The sequence below is a fragment of the Pleuronectes platessa genome, chromosome 4 (assembly GCF_947347685.1).
Source record: "Pleuronectes platessa chromosome 4, fPlePla1.1, whole genome shotgun sequence".
In the NCBI taxonomy this organism is placed as follows: domain Eukaryota; kingdom Metazoa; phylum Chordata; class Actinopteri; order Pleuronectiformes; family Pleuronectidae; genus Pleuronectes; species Pleuronectes platessa.
The window spans coordinates 27,696,947-27,718,597 of NC_070629.1; the positions used below are offsets into that span (position 1 = coordinate 27,696,947).

The following is a 21,651-nucleotide window of genomic DNA, read 5'->3' on the forward strand; positions in this document are numbered from 1 at the left end:
GCTGCGATCGCTTAAATGTCATTTACAGTTTCCTGTTCGTCTCCGGCGTGCAATTAAAGGGATGTCAGCACAGATCAGCTGGTTTAAAGTGGTTCATTCTTTACAATGGAACAAAATGGCATCAATAATAGATATTTTAAAACAGTTGTGTGAATTTGGCGGCGTGTAGAATGAATTAAATATCAAACATGACCTAATCAAGAGGAGATAAAATATGTAAGACATTAAGTCTATTTTAAAAACTACAACTGGACACATTAACAGAGGAATATGACACTGAAATCAATTAAAACACCCATGAATAAGCATGGGAGAGCATTTTGTCACCTCATATTTACTCTCATTGTTTCCTCCCGGGGAACAGAGGTTATATCGTTAAGACCTCAACGACTCATTCCTTCCCCTGCATTAAGGCTAATGGAATAATTCACTTGCCCTTGAGCCCCGTCGTCGTACATCCTTACCCAACTTCTTATTGGGTCACCGGCAAATTGAATGAACCTCCTCTCCATAAAAACTGGTAATGGACTCTCCCGGATAGCCCTGTAAATAACATGGACGGGAGTGGAGGTGGGATGAACCAATTTGTTATCCGACTTTGACGAAGGTGTGCGTGGGGGGGGAGGGGGGGAAGGTCACCCTCTCATTGATCACTACTTCCCCCCTATAGGGAAATGATAATGATGTGTACCAACATGGGCCGAGGTCACCTCCAGCACCCAGGGGCAGGTTAGAACCCCCCCCCCCCCCCCCCCCCCCGAGGAGCCAGTACAGTATGTTGAGCTGTGGTGAGGATCATTGTTCATTTAAGATACATATAAAACCCTTGTTGGTCTCTGTACTTGTTTGGTTTCACGGTGACAGGAAGATCTTACAATATATATATTCTATTAATGTTCAATTTGCTGTTATCGTGCCCTCTTGTGACACACTGGCGATCTGTCCTCGTTCCTCCGACACCATTGTTCCCAGTTTATAAAATACGTTGGTGCTCCCTCCATCGTTGTTTGTCACCTTCTCTCTCCACAATGTTCATTACCTCCGTCAAAGAGTTTTCATCGTTGTTTGTTTGTCTCTTTGGTTCTATAATAGATCTACTGAATCAATTTCTATGATTTTTAATGGAAGTGTAGAACCCTTTGAATTTTGGAGCATAACTGACGGATCCATAATGAAATGAAATCAACCTGTTTGATCTCAGAACCGGTCTTAAAGCCCAGGTACAAGTTTTTGTCTGACCACTGACAAACCGAAACATAGGGAAGAGGTTAAAGTTCACAGATAGTGCAGACTTTATAGTTCTTGTTCATAAACAGTTGCAATGACTGAAAACTTAAAAAATGTAGACGCTCTTAAAAGTACAGAGCCACGATGCCTCTGATTGTAATTCACTGTCCGAGCAGTTCTGATCTCCCTCTCTGATCAGCATCGAGCGGAGAGGTGGATGGAGGCCGGGGGGGGGGGACCTCCCTGTAGTCATCACATGCTCCATATCTAAGTGGATTATTTCCCCATGTCAAAGCCAGGTCTTCAAAGCTAATACAAGCGTCCCGAACAGCCAATAGTGACATGTCACAGACGCCTGCACACACTCCCACATGCGTCTATATGCACACACACAGTCATGTCGAGTGGGCAGCACGGCCGTTCCACAAATCAGTGTCAGCGGTGACAGTGGGGATCATTCCCTGTGTGTGAGGAGAGGACATTGTGGGCTGTCAGACAAGTGGAGGAGATGATGCAAAGACTGCTGGGAGATTTCTGCTCCAGACATCGTCCACAATTGCTTCTCTGAGGACACTGGAGGGAGAAGAACTGCAGGGACAATGCGATTGGACAAAGAATGGAACCCAGTAGGGAAAGCAAAGAGAGAAATGGAAAAAAGGAGAGATTACACCGAGGACGTGAAGCAGCCTACAGGTGGTGATCATCGCAAAAACACAACACTCATCTTTTTGGACTCAAAGAGACGGAGAAAGAAGGTGAAAGCAGAACATAAACAAAGAGGAACAAACCCAGAGATCTGACACAAGCGTATGATTAAAGTGGAACGTTAGTTAGTTAGTTAGTTAGAAAGACGGCAGGAAGCTGCACTCGCTGCCCTCCTGGTACATTTATAGATTCCAAACGGTAGCACCTGATCTGCTGGATATGCTCTGACGCTGCGCCTCCATCTGCCGGCACGCCACACCTGGTAGGTGGCAGAAGGGAGGATCATGGGTTTGAGTTTACCTGCTCCTGTCTTCACGCCAAAAAAGGCAATATGCAAGGAGAGAGAGCACAGTGTGAAAACTTTAATGAGGTGAGCGGGGAGAGAAAGACAGATGTCCATTAATTCAAGGTTTAGAACTTGATTCGTGTGGTATACTGAGCAGCTTTAGTGTTCCTCCTGTAGAAGGTGCTGTGGGTATAACTTTAGTTTTTTTGGTGCATTTTCACTTTTTAAAAGCAAATCTTGTTTCCTGGCTTTGAAAAGTTTTCTCAGCATTTTCTCAATCGCAGGCAAGCAGCTAATATAATTTATAATAAATTGAATGAGGTGAATCCAGTCCTCAATTGAGCTTTTAGATATTTTCTGTCCGAGAGGTAATTTATGAAGCACATGCCTGATTGAAATGATATTACTGTGGACTGTGGAAAAACAAACCCGCGAGAGGAGATGCAGAAAATGAAAGCACAACATTATCAGGGAATCCAGATGTTCTTTGATATCTTTTATGAAACTGCCCCCCCCCCCCCGACCTTGTCGCTGCCTCTACACCACGACACCTCCACAGGATGGAAGATATTGGTCCAATTTATCTTCTCCTGACAGAGGCAACGATCTGGTCATAGTCAGAGACCTCGTTGAATAATTCACGGGGTATTTTACATGTGAAGGGGGCGTCGCTGCAGACGATGCTGTTGCAGAAAAAGAGAAGAGAAGGGAAGCCGAGCGTAATTGAACACGTTGGCCCTTTCTGAACCCGTTCCTCTAATTACCAACGAATCCAGATCTTGTCGGAGTTGCCTCGCGCTCTCTCTCCCGCACAAAAAGTGTCGATGGGTCCATTGAGTTTCATTCTGCCTGTCATGGCCGGCTGCAAAACCTGATATGTTTACTGACACAAATTAGTGTGGCCGCCGCAGCAGCTCGTTAAGACGGAGCAGCCGGATTGAAATAGCAAAATGCCCGGGTCCCAGTCTGCCCATCGAGGGGCAGTGCATCCAGACAGGTGTGCGGAGGAACCCTTCAGTTAATGCTGGGAATTATTCCCACCGAGCGACTACAAGGAAACGTGACGTAGGATAATTAGAGGCAGAAGCGGGGAGAGGCAGCTCTGGAGGTTCTAATGCACAGAGCTGTGGCGGCTGGTCTGTCAAAGCAGATTTTAAATTAGCTTCAGTGTCACGGAAAACAAGTTGTTTACGGATTTCTTTGCAGTTGCTGGTAGATATTACTTCTTTAATTGGCTGATTAAGTTTCCCTCCAGATGGCAGTTTAATGTCCTGTCTGTTCTCTGTAGTAATTGGGAGAGGTGTGCAGCGAGAGGCGATGGGTAATATTTGCTTAAGAAATCAAGTTCACGCGGGGCCAAAATTTCACATTTTAAAATGGAGCAAGTGGAATTTTATCCAATCTGGAACCCATCTGTCAGCTGCATGTTTGAGAGAGCAAATTAGACCTCGCCGGGGGAAAACGAATCCCAGCTCACGGAACAGACTTTTCCCATGATCCGACTCTTTCTCTGAAAAGTTCCGAGACGCTCTCTTTTTTGTCTCCTTTGGTCAAAACTCTGCTCGAACTCCTTCTGCCAACCAACCAACCAGAGGCTCTGCTCCTGGCACGCCGCTCCTCTCCGGTGTCATGGTCGTGCTAATTAAACACAGGGCGCACAATGATTGCTGCTCCCCTGCACTCCACATGCATTAGCATCTGCAGAAAGGCTCTTCAGTAATCTCCTTCACACAGGAAGAAGTGCAATGAGGAAGTGTGCCTCACAAGCTGCTAATTAAACCCAACTATGCCCGCTTCCCTCCCTCCTGCCCTCGCACAAAAAAAAAAAAAAAACACCCTCTAATCACTTCTAACTCCATTTCAGAGGCGAGTAATTGATGCACACGTAAGATTCATGATGCGTGAAAGAGAAAAATCCTCCCAGTTTAGATGTTAACAGTCTGGTGCGAGAGGATCACGTGGCGCTGGGGCTATTCTTCTAAATGCCTCTGGAATGACCACAAAGGGCATAACGCTGATGATGATGATGATGATGATGATGATGATGAGGACGATGATGATGATGGCAGCAGCTCCTCACTGTTGGCATTCATATGCAGTTTTGGGCTAATTAAGAATCAGGCGTGCTCCGTCGTGCACACAGCTGTTTGCTAGCGTGCTTTGTTTTTATGTGTGTGTAAAAAAAGAAATCCCTTTGTCCGCTCATTGGAACTTAACTGCTGCTCCACTCGGAAATAAACTTTGCCAAATATTCAGCTTCTCCGGTCGTTGGCAGCTTGTGCCAGCAGTGAAATGTAGAGCAGCGGCCATTGGGAGCGGTGCCACGGTTTCTCCGAGCTTCAGCCTCCGTCTCACAGGAACGTGCTGCAGCCTGAACTCTGTCCTGAACTCACTCCGGGAGAATATGAGCATCCACGAGGCAATCACACACATGTGGTCACATTTGAAATGTCCCCCATCCAATGAGACATTTTCTAAGACGTTATTCAATTGTGCCCACTCCTCATGCTTCCCACTCAGCCTGTAGTGGATCGCTAAATGAACCATAACACCATCAGTCCTCGTGTATCTTAGCACTATAGCACCGTGATTTGATTGTTCTACTCTCCAGAGAGAGACGGCAAATAGAAAAGAGCTGCCGGGCGAAAGAATCCAGCAGGTTTACCCCAAAGTCCAAAGAAGCCTTTTCAGGCTGTGATTCACTGGCTAAACTTGTTTTATTTATTTTCCAGAAGGGTTCATCCTGCCGTTGACATCACATCTCTCATTTCCATAACTCTGGAGAGGAGCATCTAATTTTAATGAGAAGTTCTGACTTCAGGAGAACCAGCGGATTTTTTTCTGTGCTGATGTTTATTTTTTGTTATGTTTTTTAAAGAATTTCTTCATTTTTTTTCTAAAGTCTCACCCAAAAGAGTGGATTATAAATTTGCAGCATTGTAAGAGCTTCATAATGTGACCACAGGCTTTGTGTTTCCATCGAGCTGCAGAAAGGAGAAGATCTATTTATGAATGTTTTCTTTTCTCCTGTTTTCTCGATATCTGGGGCCTATGTTTATATTTTATACATGAACTCACACCTGCAAAACTTTACCAGGCAGACGGTTAAATTCCCGTAGCTGATACAATATATGATTATATGTTGACGGTTGTTTAATATGTGCATCAATCCCTTTTATATAAACTTTATTTTAAATACCTATACGAATCCTTTTAGGGGGAAACTGAATGTCACCTCCCACATTGAAAAGACAGCAGGCAAGAGGAAATCATACATGACTTTAGGCGGTACAAGAAATAAATAGGAAAGCACAGCAGCAAAGAACCCATCAATGTGACACCAACATATTCATAAACATAAACACAATCCTCAGTATGACCGTCTTCCTACTCAACAACAACAAACGCACAAATACAACCAAATAAACAGAACTTGAAATATGAGAATAAACATATTTTCTGCGTAGTTTATTCTGTGATACATAAGTAACAGGCTCATATCCACTGATTGAATTGGTTCTGGTGATAACTCTCTAATTGTAATGGTCACATTGTGTTGCTAACGTCAGTCAGTGTTGCTAAAGGTTTTGACACTGTCACTGTAATGCTCTACACAGTAAACTCACTCACCCTGTGTGTGTGTGTGTGTGTGTGTGTGTGTGTGTGTGTGTGTGTGTGTGTGTGTGTGTGTGTGTGTGTGTGTAGCTCGGTGAGTTTTTTGACCGATAGCGATCAATATTAACTTTGTGACTTACAATATTTAAAGAGTCACTCGTAGTTTTATAATTTGGATTTAAAAGTTTAGATTCTTCTTGGGCACAAGGTAATTTGTCCCTGATCTTGTTGGTGAAGTGTCTGTGAACCGGTTCGGCCTCGTTCTTCCAGCCGACGCAAAACTCCTCCTTACAGAGGTGAAATATTGGCCTCATGTAACTACACCATTAATTCAATGTCATGTAATCGTTGCTCTCGGGAAGTCGACCTTGTGAACGTGTCTTTGTGTCGTGGAATGTGATTGGAGGTCACGGAGTTCCTCTTGTGTTATTATGCATTGATATTTGAAGGCAGCTCCACATTCACACGGATCCCTGCTGGTTTGAAGAAGCCGGTCCCGAGCGTCAGTCGAGGCTTTAGGCAAAAAAAAAACATTTCCCTTGGACGCTGTAATTGCTCCTACAGAATTTCTATTAATATTTCCGACGTGTTCGGAGCTTTCTAATCACAGTGGTGACCTTTGCCTGGTGTTCACACTTCGCAGGCATCACTTCCCTGACCCGAGGGCGGAGCTCTGAGCCAATCGACTGGTTTGGTCTGTTTGAAAGTGATTTCTGCCGAGTGGAGACTGCTTTAATTTGATTGATGCGTCGTTCACCTAGCAATGGATTCCGTTGTAATTACTCTTTGTGCTCACCGCGATAAGGAAATTAATCAAGCCATTATGTTTTTTTTAACCCCCCCCCCCCCCCCCTCCTCCTCCCATTTTATCATCAGGACACAATAATTGAATGAACCAACCTCCCTTGTGTTCAAAGTCACTCTGGCATCGCAGCGCACTCGGCCGCTGGAAGGGCAAAGGCCTCGCCACTGCTGATTGGTCGATAGTGAGCTGAGGACGTTCAGGTTATTTCATATTCAAAACGATGTAGTCGGTCTGATTGGAATAATCAGGGCCAGTTGTTCTCCTGATGAGCCAAATCATTAACTCTGCATGGGGAGTACAACACATCCACTTTGCATTTATTGACAATGCAGGAAGAATTATGCAAATATTTGATTCAAGTAAAATAAAAAATCCAGAATTTTAAAATCCAGCTTAAAGCATCACCTGCTAATTAAGCCAAAGATATCAAAAATAAAACCACTCTTGACTGAGGCAATAATACGATATAGGCTGTCATTTTTTAAGAAATCTTAAAATTGAACCAGCCATTCAATTTATTCATTAGAATAAAAGTTGACAACGCTAATAAAAGATATTTACTTAACTATTAATACTGATTCTGGCCGGCTAGGGCTAGTTGATAGGTACTTAACATTCAGATTGTTTAATGTTGTTAAACAAGCTGTTTCCCTAAATCTCCATTGATTTTTCTATGTATATTTTTCTATTTTATTTTTTTACTTTGTGTATATTACTTTACTCACAGTTATTGCTTCCCACCGCTCTTTGTTGATGCAATTCATCAAGCTCTGTGGAGAGTAGCTATGGAGCTCATCACAGTTAAATCACGAACCTTGATAATAATACAGATAAAAGTTCCATCAGCTGAAGGTGGATGTCACTTCTGAAGCAAACTTGCAAAGATGGAAAATAGCCCGGAGCCTGAGCAGCCATTACTTCTTTCATGTTCCCTTCTATCATTCTGCCTTCCCATCATACATTGTAAGGAAGGGGGAGGCGACCAATTTGGGTCTGATCTCATCCGCCCAAAAGGATTTGCATTCATCCTCACAATTTATTCTGGCTGCAGAGAATAGTACCAAAAAAAATCTATAACCCATCTGTGCACGTTTTACCCGTAAGAAGAGAAACGCAGCTCCGTTCCCGAGGACATGTTAAATCCTCAGATCACATGCAACGAGAGCAGAGAAGCAAACTGGATTTGTTTCATCGTGACAGCGTGCTCCGGACTTTAATACCATAATTAAAAAAAAGCCAGCTCATTAAGAACCTCAACCCGTCCTTCCCTCAATTTCCAAATGTCATTTTGTGTTTCTGAATCTCTCAGCAGCGACTGATATTTAACTCGAGCTGTAAAGGCAGCTTTGGTGATCAAGTGCTTGGATCTTTGGCTCATTTGCCTAATTGACTGGAACTACTTGATTGCGAGCCCGTGTTTGCACGGGGTCTGAAGGATTGCCACACAATCTCTTCACATTTAATCAATAACACTTCACCTAAACAAATCCACTTTGCATTGGAAAGTTTGAGCAGGTTCTGAGCTCCTCTAAGGGTTCGGCCTTGTGAGGGATGTGCTGGATTCGCTTCGTGTGGGTTTAATTGCTCGCTCGCGTCCTCTGGGAGGTGATGAAGTTGTTCTTGACTCAGGTCTGAAACTTGAATAAACAACCTCGGTGTAAATGAAAGCAGTGGGGCCTTGGGACCACCTTGTTTGGTGTTTTTAATTGTGGTAGTAGATCATCTCTTTTCTCGGTAATTATCTCAACTATCATCACTCCCATAATAACGACAATCGATTGTTCCTGGTCGCTCTGACAGGGATAATGAAAAGTGTATTAGCCTCCCTGAACCTCACGAGTGGCTGGGGAACTCTTAAATCATCTGCAGAAATGGAAAGAAAAAATAAATGATAGAAAAACCTCCCTGCTCTGCACACTTTACTGTCACTTACACAAATTCCCCCTGATTCCTGAGAGGATGAATGTCATGCTAGCCCTTCCCCGCTCTTCATTATCTGCCTGGATATTCTTGACGTGTTTACCAGCTTGTGTCTGAGAACAGAGCCCCTTAAGTGCTAATTTGGACAATTTAGCAACCGTCCACTTTGCATAACCAAGATGTTTTGGATTGTTATGGTGAGGACCATCGTAACGAGTAACGACACTCGGAGGAAATCTTTTTTTCCAATTTATGTTTAAAGTAAACTTTCCTTTAAGAGCTCTTCACTTATTGTCACCCATGATTAAATCACTACTTGAATGAAAGTGGTCAAACTTTCATCTGAATTTAAAACAAGGTTACTTTTAAATGTGCTTAATAAAATCTGGGGAAATAATATTGAACAGTAAATTGTCTTTTGCCCTTAAATCTTTAATTCTTTAAATCTTGCATCTTCTTGTTAAAACGTAGCATCCATCAATCCCCTGGTGTTGTTTCCCTGTTGTTGCTGTAGGGTCAGAGGTATTGATCCTTCTACGAATGTCCTCTAGCTCATTTTCCACTGGTTGTTATTCACTTGCTCTATTAGGCGTGAGTCTTCTCGTGCTGCCCTCAGCAGGAAGAAGCACGTGTGAGGATGACAGGTCGACTAATCATGGTGTTTTCAGGCTGGAACCCTTAAATGTATTTTTTTGTTATTAAGTTATTTATTATTTATCAGCTTTCCACTGAAACTAGACTTAATGAAAGTTTCTGGGGGTTAAACCAGATAAAGCAGACACGATCACATGATCACGTCTGGACCCCTGAAATATGTTGTTCACTTGTGTACTTACATTATACAACATGTTTCAAACAATGGTCAATCCCAGATTTGGATCAATTAAACTCTGGGTTTATATTTTAATCTGGACGAGCAGAAACAGATATTCAAAACTGTGACGTAACAACAGCATCATCTCAAACCAGTGTAGTATAATCAATTTCAAGCATTTTTACAGATTTAATTAATCAGTATTTGAATAATCATATTATCAAGCTAAATTAAATGAAGTGAAAGGACCCGAGAAGCAAATGTTGTGGTGTGAGAGTAAAACACAGCTGTGGGGGGGGGGGGGGGGGGGGTCATTGGTTTGTTACTGCCTCCAGGAGGAGAAGAGATCACTGGCCAGATTATGCACAAATGCCCCTCGAGCACCTCTTAAGTCTCTCTGGTCCGATCTCATTCTGTCACAGCAGGGTGTCTGTAGACACTAAGGGGTTGGAAGGAAAAGGTTGTGTTAGACTTCCTGTGTGTGTGTTTGTTTGTCCCCACAGATCCTGCACACACTCCCCCGCCTCAGAGCGCCTGGTTCACACACACGACGTGTTCAGCAAAAAACACTTGATTCCAAACAGCAGATGAAAACATATCTAGCACTTTGTAACTCCGGATGCAATTTGTGTTAATCGCTGATTTGATTTCCACACGTTTTGTTTTTTTTTAATACAAACACCTGCACACTGTTCCGCTGCTCGGTTTCACGGCTGCCTGCTTGCTTCCTGCACACCTGTACAGTGTCAGCTGATGTTGTGACTCATGAGCTCCCCCCCCCCCCCCCCACCCACAGCGAGCCGGTGTTCTGTACGGCAGCTGGCAGGTTGCTGAGCGGCTCCTGGCAGACACTGTCGCTGCAGTTTATCTCAATTTTACACGGTAAATGGGGTGTGGACAATGAAACTGTACACAAACTGTGATGATCCTCCTGTGGCTCAGACTCCTGAATGATGTTTAATGGATATCGCAGCACAGAGCTGGAGGTTCAGCACACGAGCAGCTGGTTTGTTAAAAATAAGAAATCAGTTTTTCATTTCACTTTTAACAGATTTTTTGGGGAGATTAAATCAACCTGTCCTGCACACGTGTATAAATCAATCCCACCCCCTTGAACATTCTGTTGTTGTGCAGCTAATTTATGGTTGTGAATAACAATTATTGTTTCTTTTTTTGATTGATCTGGCAATTAGTTTTCATTTTCATCCATTAATCGTGTTGTCAACAAACAGAGAATGTCTGAAAAACACTCATCAAAGTTCGAGGTTTTGTTTCTAAACAGCTTGTTTTGTCCAAATAAGAAGAATCGGATCAGAATCATCACAGGGAGAAGCTTGAAGGAATGTTTGTCATTTTTTTACTTTATTAATTATCCAACTGGTTGTGGATTAATCTCCCTTAATTTCATCTCTAAAGTAGTTTTCAATGACTTACAGTTTTTGTTTTTACAGTGGCCTTCTTCACTGGAATAAACAAGTTTGTCGTTCATGGTTTTTTAATAGTTGACGGACAACAAACGAGGTCTTTACCAGAGGAATAAGCTCATCACTTGTTGTTGTTAGTAGGATCACTTCATTGTTTGTGTGTAAGATGGCCGACATGGATCCTACCGTACAAAACATGAAGCCAAAATATCTCACGTGCTGCCATCTTGTGCTGGTGACGTGATTTGGAGCCAGAGTCGTGACCGTGTCGTGTTTCACCTCGTTTTTATAGGATTATTAAAAAAGTAAACCCTTTTGAAAAATGTGGCCCTTGTCCCATCTGCTAACATGGAGGTGGGAACATGTGCTGCACCAAGCCACCGGGAGGCGATCAAGATGTTTTCACTTTTATTTGTAGGAGCATTTACAGTCTGTGCTTTGGTTCCTTCTCAAGTGTATGAGTCAGTCTTGTTTAAGAGAATCATAATTCCTGGATTGGAAAAAACAAAAACATTGTTAGAATCATATTTTCTTTGTGCAGTGAACGTTACCCGTCCACCAGTCGATGGGCGGTAGCGGTGCATGACGGAGCAGAGGAGCCCTGTGTCGAGAGCAGTGAGTCGCTCTGTGACAAAGACAGAAACCAGAGCTTGTCACAGTCGCTTGTCTCAGCCTCCAGGGACAGGGTTACTCATCACAGAGGGAGCTGTGCTAAGTCATACATGTTCATGCTCATATGATGAGAGAGAGAGAGAGAGAGAGAGAGGTGAAGAGGTCGAGAGGGAAGTGCACGGACGACGGTGTCACTCAGAGGCTTCTGCCATCGTGTCGTGTTTCAGGAGGAATTGAAATGGAGGAGATCCTAGTTTATGATTTCATTTTACCTTGTTTTATTGGTCACAAACCAGGCAGGATTTCAGAGGAGTAGTTTCCACGTTAGTCTTCGTCATAGATTGCTCTCACTTAAAGGAATAGTGTGTAAGATAGGATGAAATTGAATATAGAATAATCTATCTTGTGATGTTTTCAATTGTTGTTTTCTTTACCTGGAATTTACTCCTTTATATCTAAATACTTCATAATTTAAATACTTCATATTTAAATACTTCATATTTACGTTGGGAGTGGGTCCTCTCTACGGAGGCTGCCATGTTTTTTACAGTAGCCCAAACTGGACAAACTAAACCTTTTGATTTTTTATGACAACTGAAGCTACCACAGGTTCTCTTTTGTGTTTAAAAGGAGAGGGGGAGGTGAGGGGTGTTCAGCTGCAATATGCTACTTCACCACTAGATGTCACTAAATTCTACAGGCTGAACCTTTAACCTTTTTGCCAGTTTGGGTCTTTGAATTCTCCCTTTAAATCCTCTCAGCTGCTGCCTGTTTATGAACTATCACGACTCCAAAATGACAAACCTGGGAGTGGGAGCATATATATGCATGTGAGAGAGAGAGAGGAGTTCTATCTGACAGATACAAACAGCCCTCCCTAAATCCAGGTGCTATTAGCGTGGAAAGTTTGCAGCCCAGAAATTGGAGGGGACAGATGGGAGGGAATGTGCATTTGTGATAACGAAATCGATTTCATTTAGAACTCATCAGCCGCGGCTCTTAGAGTGACAGCAAATAACAAAGAACTGGCGAGCGTGCCGGTGAAAGGAGCCGGGCGGCGCTTTCCTCTGCTCGCTTCTTTTTCAGGGACACAGCGTGGACCGTCCTCCACTGCAAATGTTTCATGCTTTTGTTCTCCTCAGCCGAGCAAATTGTGTATATTGTTCAGATCCACGCAGGAAGAAGGGCACTTGTGTTTCCACTGGCTGGAATATCAATATCTTCGTTCTCTTTCAACCTGCCGTACACCACATGTATAATTAAGGTTAGATGAATTACCATTAGAGCAGCGAGGGTCAACAGCAAACTGGAAAAAGGCTTTACTGTTGCAATAAACACCAATTGGACCAGAAGCTAATGGTTATATTAATATGTAAATTTGTCTTCGATCTATATGTTTAATGGTTTCATATTTTTAGCTCATTGTTTAGCATTTACAAAATATAAGCAACATATAAAATGTCCAAACATTAGGCCATAAATACAAATGGATGAAAAGATCGCCTCCATTGCCTCGAATAAGAATGTTTGGGGGAAAAAATATATAATTTTTTTATTTGGTCCATTTCCCATCTGAAGCCAACCACCAGGGGGCAATCCAGATGATTTTTAGCTGAAGTTTAAAATGCCCCTTTTGATATTGAAAACAGGACAATAGACAATCATTTCATCACAAGGTCCATCAAGTTGATTTTCTGCAGTTTTTTTTCAATCAAATCAATTAATTAACTTCAAACTAATTCAATCTCAATGACTGGGGAAAACAGTACAGTCAATAAAGCAAAGAGAGAAACGATTTAAACAATTATCGTTAATCACATTCATTTCTTTTTATTAAATTTCCACTTGATTGACTTAGTGTTGAATTGGATACTTTTTTTGGGCTCGAAAACAAACAGTCTTGATCCAGTTCAGTGTGATGAGAAAATCACACTGAACACTTGAACTTTGTACAAGTCATCGGGTTACTCAGAGGTTCCTTTCCCATCATCCTCCCTGATCGGACTAATTATCCTTCTGGAGGCCGTCTTTATCTCCCCTGTCACCTTTCAAACACTCAGTCATGTCGGAGTACCCGGTCTGCCGTTTTAAATTATTAGCTCTGCTGCAGAGAAGCAGAGGAAAAGGAAGGTGAGAAAGATGGAAAGGGACGGCTCCTGTCTGCCCCTCGCTGGAGGAGGAGGAGGAGGAGGAGGAGGAGGAGGGGGAGGAGGAGGGGGAGGCGGAGGGACAGGCGGCGGCGGCGTCGTTGACGGCCTAATCTCTGGCTCTGATTATCTCCTCATTACAATCAGACAGGAGCCACTCGAAGAAGACGAGAAGCTGTAATTATGCTCAAATCTCCCATGACTAAAACAGAGGATAATAAGCAGAGAAGCGTTCTGTCTGTTCCTTCCACTGTGGATGGAGATTTTTCTTTGGCAGGTTCAAGTGGAAGCGATGGAATAAGTAAACACCAGACTTATATTGGCTTTATTTCAAAACCAGATGTAATTTACTTCAGTTTAAATAGCAAATATGTCGATCCGATCTCTCCTCTCCGTTGATTTGCTTCTACACGTCAGTATATATGTTGGATTCTGGTTTATGGAACTTCTCTTGTGACCGTGCGTCTCCTTCGGCTGCATCTGCCTGAAACCAGAGAGAAAGCACCAATTTCCAAAATGTCCGGCTAACTGAAGCATGTAAAATAACAACATTTCAATTGACACCCTTGATTTGAATGGTAAATGGCTGGCCTGCAATTTCCCCTGGAGAACGGCTGGCAGGGGGGAAATGGAGGGGAATGAAACACACACCCAGTCGACCAGAGGGAATAAAAGCTAACCTAGCATGATAACCCCCCCCCCCCCCCCACACACACACACGACTTCGACCGTCTTCCTATTATAAGATGGAAGCGATTACTGCGTGGAAAAAGTTGCCTTTGAAGACTCGAACACTCAAACTAAATCAGTTTCTTCTGTTTTTCTCTCCTCACAGCTTCCAGACAACACTCTGCCAGCCACTTAAGGCCGATGAGAGGAAAGCAGCCGACACCACGGTGGAGGCGGCCGGCACAAACGGCTGCATCAAGGGAAAAGCACGCAAACACCACAGCCGGCGCAGGGCCAGGAGGTGAGCCGGTCTTCACGCTGTCACAAACACTGAGCAGCGACACTCCAAATCCATCAACACAATTTTTTTTTCACAACAACAAAGAAACAAAAAGGTTTACAAGGGGAACGTGAAGAAATCAATAAGCTCTAAAGTTGCAGCGCTGTAGATCAGAGCGGAAACCTTTCTGATGAAGAATCTGTTGAAGTTTTTGTTTTGTTTCTGAAGGTGTTTTTGTAGATTACAGCGCCGACGATAAAGTCTTGTCACAGTTTCACCTGAAGACTCCTCCAGGGGGGGGGGGGGGGGGCTCCACTCGCTGGGAGGAACGGAGCTAATCTCTATATTCTGGCGTGGCGAATGTAAACAGTCTTATCAGGCCCGAGCTCGGTGGAGAAGCACAAAGATGTTGAGAGGAATTCAGCACCCTGTCGTTCGGATTCCTCTCTTCCACCGACTCCTTAAAGGCATTTTATTCAGAGGTTTGGAGATGGAGGCAGATTTTCTTTTAAAAAAAAAGCTTCTTAATTAATCTGACGCCTTCAAAGCCGTTTGCAGTAACACATCCGAGGAGCAGCCAGCGATATGTAAAACACGACTGAAGCTGCTTTTGAAGCGTTAGAGAGGATCGTGAAGTTGAATCGCTTCCGTTAGGATGAGCTTTACTCGGCAGGCGGCTTCTCTTTGTTTTTTTAAAGTTAACAGCGAGCGAGTGAGAACGCCCCGGCGTCTGATAATCATTTTTCATATTGATGTTTCTGGATCTTTCTTATTCCTGGATTTAGCTTCATGCAAGAAAAGACATCAAAAGCCTGGTGAGAGAGATTTATAGTGTTTGTTTGCTTTTGAAACTGAGCGTTTCCTGTGAGTTGAAGAGGATTCGTGTGTTCAGCTTCTCCGAGTGGCAGCGAGATACACAAAGTCTTAATGAAACAGAGGCACTGTGGATTCAGAAGCTTCAGTAAAGTGCACATATATATTAATATGTATTAAATGAATCATGTTATCCCCATACTTACTAATTATGCCGTCTTAACTGTCTTATGGTCCAACTCTGCATCTTTTACTCAAAATGTATCTTTCATGAAAGTGGATTCATTTAATCTTAAGTAGCCACAGATGCTCTTTACTTAGTTTACTCTTTACTAAAACACACTGCAATTTGCGTTGCTAAGTCCTGGTAGCGTTGTTAGTGTTGTAGTCACTTCTTGCACGTGGTAAAAGTGGCCATTTTACTTGTGGGACTTTCAGAGTCAAATATGACCAAATTGCTGATATTTGAACTAGTTATTTTAACGCTACACTACTGGAGATTGTCTCAACAAATAGTTCTTGCCACTGGCAGAACAGTGTAACTGCTCTTTTGAAGCAGCAAAGGAGATGTAATAATTGGGAAGTAGAAGTATAGAATCAGATTGTTACTTGGATTTGTGTACTCGCCGATTCCTAGCCTGGTATTTTCAGCTGTAGTGGAGGTAGTTCCGATGCTGGAACATCTCTAGTGGACATTATTCAACCCCAGAAGTAGAAGAAACAAAAGATCCTGGATTCTTCCCTTTGTCCAGTTCTTCACTGGCTCACGTCCCGTCCTTCAACCAAGTTCCGAGAACATCTGTTCTGTAGTTTTTGTTCAGTCCTGCTGACGAACAAACAAATCAATGGGAACAGAAGCAAAAGCTCCTCGCTGGAGGTGAACAGCAAGAAGAAGAAGAGACGCTTGACAACACAATATGTTTCCATGTGTTTGTTTCCATTCAGTGAAAGCGGCGAAGGAGAAAGATTCTTTTTTTTCAAATCAAAAATCTTTGTCTCATTTACAAAACACAGCAAGTCGCTGCCTGAGAGAAATCCTGTGTTGAGAAAAGACGTTTGTTCTGTGGATTGTTATCTTGCTAATTGGCCGGCAGCCGCCCCGATGTAGCAGAGCAACCGATGTTAATCACAACATGAAGCCACACGGCGCTGACACCGGCTCGCCTCAGGAAGAAGTGCGTTAGCTGAAGCCAGCGACTTTTGGGAAGTACGTGTTACATATTTAATTACAAGAGAAAGAAACATTGAAAATCCATCTGAACACGAGCGCACAAAACACAACAGTGACAACAATGAGGAAAACCAGAGCACGACACCGAGCAAGAGAGGGGGTATTTTTTATATGCCGACACATTCATGATGTAGTTACACGGATTCATTTATGGTTTTCATGCTTGATTGCGGCCGACGTGCTCTTGAGGAAAACAGGCCGCGTTCAGCATCAAGCATATTCTCATCAGATGTCCTCAAATCCTTTTCTTTCATTCGCCATTGTTCCCTCACAATCACCAGTTCCCAGTGTTGCCGGCAATTGACTGCTCGCTCGTTCTCCCTTTCATTCTCTCCACCTCATCAAAAGAAACAGTTTCTGCTGGCAAGAAAAGAGGGGAAAATGCAAATGTAGGGGGGGGGGCCTTCTTTTCTCCAGCAAGGCCAGAATGGTGGAGGTGTTAATGAGTGACAAAGCATTCTCATTACCAGGAGAGGGTACTCGGGCTCGCTCTGTCTAATCAGCTCTAATGCATTCCAGCTCCTAATGCTCCCAAACTGCCGACTGCGCCGAGCGGGGCCATTCATTACCACGAGTCAGTCCTCCGCCTCCAGAGGAACGGGCGCTCGCCCTCTCCGGAGCTCTGTGGTCGCATTCGTCAAGCAGTGCAGTTTGTCACTGTCGGGATCGGTTGTGCTCACGCTCACCTGTGCACACGACCCGCTGCTGGTGTTAGTTTGATCAAAATAACTCCCCCAGTGAGCGTGGAGGTTCTGAAGAGAGAGGTGTCATAGCTCTGCTGTTTGGAGGGAATTCGATGTTTCCAGCCCCAGAGCTCAGCTAGGACTCATGTTCTGAAAATTTGTTCATCTCAAATGTCAATTTCTGTTCTTGCTTATAATAAATTCCACTTTTAGTTTGACACGAGACGACCATAGGACACAGGAAGACACTTGAACAGAGGCAGAACTTTTTGAGCAGCGACGTGTTGAGAAACCACAGGCCTCTGTCTGATGTCTTCCCCCTGGGAACATGGATAAACTGATGCTTTTGCCTCTTTATTAATAATTTACATTATCACATCCTCCTTGGGACTATGTGGACAGTAATGGTAACACCTTTTATAATGGACATATCTCTTTTCATACTCAAAGTCGGCATCAATTAGTGTTAACGAGGCTGCTGATTTACTCACTTTTCTCATTAATATGGAAACATTTCATTTTAATCGTTGCATCCTGAGTATTAAACCTCAATATCTCATATTCTGTCGATTTGTCCCACGTCTGTTATTTCCATCAGCTTCTTTAGTTCTCTGTCTGTGAGCACATGAGCTTGTCAGTGTAATAACTAAGTGTCTAATGTCTCCACGCCTCCGCCTCATTAACTACCCCTTCGTTAATGATGTGCGCACTCCGTCACTCCCTCATGATATTCACTTCAATTCCGCTTTAACCTACACCACACGGCCTTTTCAAGTTGTCCTGTTATTAAAGCCAAGGTGAGGCCGCTCCAGTGAATTACAATCAAAGGCGTCTTCTCTCAGTCTCCTCTTCTCTCTCTGTGTCGCTCGACGCTCTCTCTCTTTCTGCTTCCTGCCTTTTCTCCTGATGAATTTCCCTCCGTCTGTACTTGAAAGGTTCCGTTCATCGAGCCCGTGGCCTGTGGCGCTTCACAGGCCTTTCTTCTCCCTTTCTCTCTGCATACGTTATTTTCAAAGAGCAAATGAAGTGGACCTCATGGTCGGCAATCAAGCTGTCAACCGACCGAGGCTGACAACTTTCTTTTCTCCGTAATGATGAATTCACGCTGCCAAGAGGGGGAACGGGTGGAAGACAGGAATGTCTCAGTGCAGTGTTCTTTGAGTTGGGTTACCTTACCCCCACTCTGCTCCCACCTCTGTTTCCTCTATTTGTTTATTAATAAAAATTGCTGAAAATCAGATCTTGAGATTTTCCTTAGTTACATATGAATAACACAGCAGGAGATTGTCGACCCAAAAGCTTTCCAATTCGTTGTCTTTCCAATTTGACATCTTTGTCTGTGTCTACATGAATGGATCCTCTTTTTCATCCATACACATTTTTATTATCACATTTTATTTTCATTACATCATCAACATGTCCCACTCGCTCATTGTGAACTTTTCAAACCTACATACAACAAATTTTCAATGTTGTGTGTGTGAAATACGAAGGCATTTCATTTGCCCATCTACCAACGTATAGGAGGCTTGGTTCATGACCTATACTGCAGCCAGCCTCCAGGGGGCGATCAAAATTATGAGTTATCACGTTGTTTATTTATATATATATATAGTCAATGGGTTGTGCTAGCTTGAGCAAGGTGTACCTTATAAACCGGCTACAGGGGTATATTGCCAAAAGGATCCTCCATCAGTCTATTAAGCATTCATGAAGAGAACCACTGATTCTACGAAGTCAGCTGTGTAACGTCCTGTTTGGCTCAGGAGGAGCTTTGTCAAGTCCAATAAAATCCCTGAAGAGACATCACTTGATTAATCGTGGCCTGATCTGGTAGAACACAGCTCCTGCGTCAGGAAGGCTGAAGCTTGAATGACAGGAAGGAGTTTCCCGGGTCAGCCGGGTCGAAGACAAGATGCTCGTCAATGAATTTCATCATCATCATCATCATCATTGATTGAGTTTGTTTGTATAATAAACAGTCTGCAGGGACGCTGGGGTTCATTCACAAACATTTAAAAACAAAGTGTGGTAAACTCCCTGATGAATTAAACTGCTGCAGTGTTTGTTTAAGATTAAAAACTCCCACCCTCAGCACTTTCCTTAACAAAATATATAAGCTACATCCTTACTTCATCATTTTCAATCTCTTTCCACAGGAGGGCTTTGGCTCCGAATCGGTTTTAATCTGGTTTCAAATGAACATGTAGAAGTATGAGGAACATGTAGAAGTATGATGAACATGTAGAAGTATGAAGAACATGTAGAAGTATGAAGAACATGTAGAAGTATGGATGAACATGTAGAAGTATTGTAAACATGTAGAAGTATGATGAACATGTAGAAGTATGAAGAACATGTAGAAGTACAGATAAACATCTAGAAGTATGATGAACATCTAGAAGTATGAAGAACATGTAGAAGTATGGATGAACATGTAGAAGTATTGTAAACATCTAGAAGTATGATGAACATCTAGAAGTATGGTGAACATGTAGAAGTATGATGAACATGTAGAAGTATGATAAACATGTAGAAGTATGGTGAACATGTAGAAGTATGATAAACATGTAGAAGTATGATGAGCATGTAGAAGTATGAAGAACATGTAGAAGTACAGATAAACATCTAGAAGTATGATGAACATGTAGAAGTATGATAAACATGTAGAAGTATGATGAACATGTAGAAGTATGGTGAACACGTAGATGTATGATGAACACGTAGAAGTATGATGAACATGTAGAAGTATGGTGAACATGTAGAAGTATGATAAACATGTAGAAGTATGGTGAACATGTAGAAGTATGATGAACACGTAGAAGTATGATGAACATGTAGAAGTATGATAAACATGTGGAAGTATGGTGAACACGTAGATGTATGATGAACATGTAGAAGTATGGTGAACATGTAGAAGTATGATAAACATGTAGAAGTATGGTGAACATGTAGAAGTATGATGAACACGTAGAAGTATGATGAACATGTAGAAGTATGATAAACATGTAGAAGTATGGTGAACACGTAGAAGTATGATGAACATGTAGAAGTATGGTGAACATGTAGAAGTATGATAAACATGTAGAAGTATGGTGAACACGTAGAAGTATGATGAACACGTAGAAGTATGATGAACATGTAGAAGTATGATAAACATGTAGAAGTATGGTGAACATGTAGAAGTATGATAAACATGTAGAAGTATGATGAGCATGTAGAAGTATGAAGAACATGTAGAAGTACAGATAAACATCTAGAAGTATGATGAACATCTAGAAGTATGGTGAACATGTAGAAGTATGATGAACATGTAGAAGTATTGTAAACATGTAGAAGTATGATGAACATGTAGAAGTATGATAAACATGTAGAAGTATGATGAACATCTAGAAGTATGATGAACATGTAGAAGTATTGTAAACATGTAGAAGTATGATGAACATGTAGAAGTATGATAAACATGTAGAAGTATGATGAACATGTAGAAGTATGGTGAACACGTAGATGTATGATGAACACGTAGAAGTATGATGAACATCTAGAAGTATGATGAAGATGTAGAAGTATGATGAACATGTAGAAGTACAGATGAACATGTAGAAGTATGATGAACATGTAGAAGTATGGTGAACACGTAGAAGTATGGATGAACATGTAGAAGTATGATGAACATGTAGAAGTACGGATGAACATGTAGAAGTATGATGAACATCTAGAAGTATGATGAAGATGTAGAAGTATGATGAACATGTAGAAGTACAGATGAACATGTAGAAGTATGGATGAAGATGTAGAAGTATGATGAACATGTAGAAGTATAATGAACATGTAGAAGTACAGATGAACATGTGTATGGATGAACATGTAGAAGTATGATGAACATGTAGAAGTATGATGAACATGTAGAAGTATGATGAACAGGTAGAAGTACGGATGAACATGTAGAAGTATGATAAACATGTAGAAGTATGGTGAACATGTAGAAGTATGATGAACATGTAGAAGTATTGTAAACATGTAGAAGTATGATGAACATGTAGAAGTATGATAAACATGTAGAAGTATGATGAACATGTAGAAGTATGGTGAACACGTAGATGTATGATGAACACGTAGAAGTATGATGAACATGTAGAAGTATGGATGAACATGTAGAAGTATGATGAACATGTAGAAGTATGATGAACATGTGTATGGATGAACATGTAGAAGTATGGATGAAGATGTAGAAGTATGATGAACATGTAGAAGTATAATGAACATGTAGAAGTACGGATGAACATGTGTATGGATGAACATGTAGAAGTATGATGAACATGTAGAAGTATGGATGAACATGTAGAAGTATGATGAACATGTAGAAGTATGATGAACATGTAGAAGTACGGATGAACATGTAGAAGTATGATGAACATCT

At 42.2% G+C, this 21,651-nt stretch overlaps 1 protein-coding gene across 1 annotated transcript in view; it reads left to right on the forward strand.

Moving 5' to 3' along the window:
• Window positions 1-21,651, forward strand: part of srrm4 (serine/arginine repetitive matrix 4) — a 49,599-nt gene that overhangs the window by 18,787 nt on the left and 9,161 nt on the right. Inside the window, exon 2 of the mRNA XM_053421110.1 lies at window positions 14,391-14,525. Within this exon, the coding sequence (XP_053277085.1) occupies window positions 14,391-14,525 (135 nt within the window). The remainder of the gene's footprint in view (window positions 1-14,390; window positions 14,526-21,651) is intronic.